This window comes from Penaeus vannamei, chromosome 6 (assembly GCF_042767895.1).
Source record: "Penaeus vannamei isolate JL-2024 chromosome 6, ASM4276789v1, whole genome shotgun sequence".
Classification (NCBI taxonomy): Eukaryota; Metazoa; Arthropoda; class Malacostraca; order Decapoda; family Penaeidae; genus Penaeus; species Penaeus vannamei.
The window spans coordinates 48765222-48770221 of record NC_091554.1 but is presented as its reverse complement, the minus strand read 5'-3'; the positions used below and the strand labels follow the sequence as shown (position 1 = coordinate 48770221).

Sequence of the window (5000 nt, the reverse complement as noted above, 5' to 3'; positions counted from 1 at the left end):
GCCCCCCCCCACCCCCTATCCTGACTCCTTCTCTAATGCCCCATTTACATTGCACGTTTACGGCATAATGACCCCAGGGTATCTCCATGATGCAATTGCAGCCTCTAAAACCTAATCGCTAGGCAGGAAAAAGAAAGAAGTTTCTCGGGATTTTTTTTCTATTTTTTTTTTTTTTTGGGGGGGGGTGGGGTTGGTGGGGGAGGGGCGGGGTGGAGGGGGTAGGGCTGAAATTTCGCTTTTTTTGTTCTATTTGTTTCGCTCTCTCTCTGTCTGTTTTTTTTCTGTTTTCCTCTCTCTCTCTCTCTCTTTCTTTGTTTCACTCTCCCTCTCTCTCTCTCTCTCTCTCTTTCTTTCTCTCTCTCTCCCCTGCCATTCTTTCTTTCACTCTTCTTTGTCTCGTTTCACCTTCGCTTTTTTTTTTTTTTTTTTTTTTTTTTTTTTTTACTTTTCCCCCTTTTTCAATACTCTTTCTTCCGTCGTAGAAGAGCAACACTATACATACTAAACTGGCGCTCACCGAGTCTCAGAGAGTCTCAAAACCCCATTATTTTCCTATAAAGAATCTTGTTTACCTCATAGCAACAAGACGCCACTTACAACACCAGCTGCTTGACCTCTTCTCGAGACGAAACATCCACAAGTAATCTTACTATTTGCCATTCTCCTCCATCATCATTATCTCCTCGTCCTTCTCCCTCTACTTTTTTTTCTCTCTCCCTCTCTCTCTCTTTCTTTTTTTTTGGCTACCATCTCCCTCGCATCTCCTCCACCATATACATCTTCCCCTCCCCTCCCCTCCCCTCCCCACCCCTCCATTCTTCCCTTCAACCGTCACTTTTTTCCCACATCTCCTTCCTCGTAAACAGCATATTCTTAGACGCAGGGATCACATTACAGCGCAATGCCTAGCTATAATCGCCCTCACATGCTGTAGGGTGTACTGCAGGGTCGCCATGTGCCTCCCATTCGGTTTCTTAAGGATACCGCCCTTGGATTCACTGCCTTGTTGGTTTGGTTGTTTCCCTTTGGTTGAAGTGGGTCTTTTTCTCTGGAGATTTTTGTTTTTGTTGATGTTATTATTTCTGTTAATGGGATTATCATTTTTGTTATCATTGTTGTTGTTTTTGTTTTAGTGTAGGTATCATTATTTTTATTATTATTATCATTACTATTGTTATCGTTATAGCCTTTATTATTATCATTATTATTATTATCATCATGTCACTACTGGTATTATCAATATCATCTTTATTATCATTATTAATAGTATTATTATGTTTATTATTAATATTTTTATTATTACCATAATTATCATCATTAACATTAGTAACACTATCAATTTTATCAGCATTTTCATTGTCATCGTGTCATCAATGTTATTATCAATATCATTTTCATTTCCTTCTTTAAATTCCCTCTTTATCTCCCTGCTTTAAATTCCCTCTTTATCTCCCTCCTTCTTTAAATTCCCTCTTTAAATTCCCTCTTTATCTCCCTCCTTCTTTGAATTCCCTCTTTATCTCCCTCCTTCTTTAAATTCCCTTTTTATCTCCCTCCTTCTTTAAATTCCCCCTTTATCTCCTTCCTTTAAATTCCCTCTTTATCTCCCTGCTTTAAATTCCCTCTTTATCTCCCTGCTGTAAATTCCCTCTTTCTCTCCCTCCTTCTTTGAATTCCCTCTTTATCTCCCTCCTTCTCCCTCCACCGCAGGGCAAACCTCTCGAGCACCGCACCAACCGGGGCATCATCATACAGAATCAGACGCTGGTTCTACAGGAGATCAACCGAGAATCAGCTGGATTCTATACCTGTCGAGCTGTCAACATGGAGGGAGAGGGAGAGAGCCAGCCAGTGGAACTCCAAGTTATGTGTAAGTGTATTTTTTCGGTTTTAAGTTTGTGGTGTAGTGTGGTGTGTGTGTGTGTGTGTGTGTGTGTGTGTGTGTGTGTGTGTGTGTGTGTGTGTGTGTGTGTGTGTGTGTGTGTGTGTGTGTGTGTGTGTGTGTGTGTGTGTGTGCGTGCGTGTGAGTGTTTTATTATTATTATTATTGTTACTATCATTATTAAAATTTCGTAGGGTATATTTTCAGTGGGTTGGGTACTTAGTGGTGGTATGTAATATAGGAATGATTATGTGTGTGTGTGTGTGTTTCGTTGAATATTATCAAATACGGTTGGTTGTGTATTTAGGGGTTGTATAATATGTATCACAATGATTAAGGCTATGTGTGCCTTATGTATTATATACATGTGTTATGTCCTTGAATAGTGTTGTTTGTGTATTTGGAGTGCATTCATTGTATGCATGTATATTTGTTTATAAATGTGCGATTGGACTGTTGAGTGAGGGAAATTATATATTACTGTGTATATATATACATCACTAGGACCATGGTTGTGAAACTTGTACATTATTTGCCGAGTTGCATTAAAGTGAGTAGCTGAATGTAACCATATTACAACAGCTGCGTCTAGAATGTACAATGGATCATGCATTATAACGTATAATGAATCAATACCTTACTTTTGTTTTTAATTCTATACACGATCTGCTTTGTAAGTTCTGAATTATCCTGTTTTGATATACATTAGACAGTATCTTTACACTACCTAGATATACGCATTACCATAATGGAAGGGTGTATCTATTATGTATCATTTGCTGAGAGCTTTTACCCATAATGTAGGCGCGTTGCATCATCTATGAAGGGCGCACATGTATGCCAGATGCTTTATCCGACAATTGGGAATTCCTTGTTCGAAATAATGCTTTGTAAATGTTGGAAGATATGTCAGCTGTGGGATGAGTTAATTATTCAGTTCCTAATTATCATACCTGCTTTAAGCGAAGGGGTAATATTTTAAAATGAGATCCGATGCCAAAGGTGCAAGGCCACCGGTGTAATTATTCATGTCATTTTTTTTTTCTTTTTTATTATCATCGTTACTCTTGGTAATTCCCTTGCCTCTGTAATTTTTATTGGATTAAAATTACGGGCATAGTGAGGTGATAAAGTATTCAAAATGGCAATGACATTATCCCAAGTGTTTAGGTAGATAGATATTTGCGTAGGAGTGTGTATTTTTATGTCTCTTTATGTCTATCTGTATATGTGTCAACCTATCTATCTGTAGACATATACATACTGTGCACGCACAAAAAAAGAGAAAAGAAAAGAAAGAAAAGAAGAAAAAAAAAAAAAAAAAAAAAAAAATATATATATGAATATATATATATATATATATATATATATATATATATATATATATATATATATATATATATATATATATATATATATATATATATATATATATATATATAGATATATATATATACACACACACACACACACACACACACACATATATATATATATATATATATATATATATATATATATATATATATATATATATATATATATATATATATATATATATATATATATACATGTATATTGCAACGGGAACGACGAAGGAAAGGGCAAGAAAACACACGAATATGCCGGAGGCATATTCGTGTGTTTTCTTGCCCTTCCCTTCGTCGTTCCCGTTGCAATTTGTTCAACATGAATTCCACATACATACATACATATATATATATATATATATATATATATATATATATATATATATATATATATATATATATATATATATATATAGACATATATATATATATATATATATATATATATATATATATATATATATATATATATATATATATATATATATATATATATATACACACTCATTAGTATGTGTGTGTGTGTTTATGTGTGTACTGTATGTGTATATGTCTACCAGATATGTAACCAGATATACAGATAGAAATATAGACAGACATAAAGATACAAGGACAGGCAGATAGAAAAACAGGTACAGAAAGCCAGAAATATCGATATTTGGATAGACATGTATGTATCTACACCAGTGTGTACGTAAGTCAGTGTATATCTAAATCCTAAATATATATATATATATATATATATATATATATATATATATATATATATATATATATATATACATACATATAATCCTACAAAAGAAGTAAAAAACAACAAACAAACAAACAAAAGTAGCAAGCACAAGGAAATGCGAGAGGCAACTTGAGCCAAAACTTACTTAAGAAACGAATCTGCGTTTTCTCTTGCATGAAAAAGCTTTTATAAATAGGTTGAGACACGGAATACCACGTTTCTCCTTCACGAATCAAAAGGCTCCGTTTAAAAGGGGGGAAGAAAATGCTATATGCACTTATCCTTTGCTTGTATATATACGTATGTTCATGCATGAGTAATGGGGGGAGGGGGAGGGGGGGTGGAGAGAGTGTTAAAACATGATTTCTTTCGTGTGTATGAAGTTATATGTATATATTCTCGTTTCGAAAATATAAATACTTTTTTTGTATACATAAATATATGTATGGATGACGGCGTTGCTTGTCAAACACATACACACGTACATACTAACACAGGTACTTACATATCTACATACACACAACAAAACATACATACATACTCCCTATACGGACACACACGCACGCTCAAACAAACATATAAACACACACACACAAAGACACAATATCTACATACAAACAAAAAAACATACGCACATACTCCTTATACGGACAAACACGCACAAACAAATAAACACACACATACCTACAACACACAAAGACAAACGAACAAACAAACACACAAAAACACACACACACGCACAAACACACAAACACACACACAAATACAAACAAGCACGCACACACAGATTCACTCCCCCCCTCTCCCCCTCTCCCCACCCAGACACCGCCCACCCTCTCTCTAAAGGGGAAAACCCTAATTTAAACATTTTTGACCTTAATAAGGAAAATGACAGCGGGAAGACATAGAGACGGTCGCCTCAGCCCGCGGGGACTTATCACTCAGACGGCCTGACGCACGTTCGGGAAATAATTCATTAGGCTGTAATTAAGAAGTTGTAGAGTGATTAGCG

At 35.2% G+C, this 5000-nt stretch overlaps 1 protein-coding gene across 1 annotated transcript in view; it reads left to right on the top strand.

Annotated features, from left to right (window-relative positions):
- LOC113817663 (kin of IRRE-like protein 1) overlaps window positions 1-5000 on the top strand; it is a 180277-nt gene that overhangs the window by 146400 nt on the left and 28877 nt on the right. Inside the window, exon 8 of the mRNA XM_070122500.1 lies at window positions 1711-1870. Within this exon, the coding sequence (XP_069978601.1) occupies window positions 1711-1870 (160 nt within the window). The remainder of the gene's footprint in view (window positions 1-1710; window positions 1871-5000) is intronic.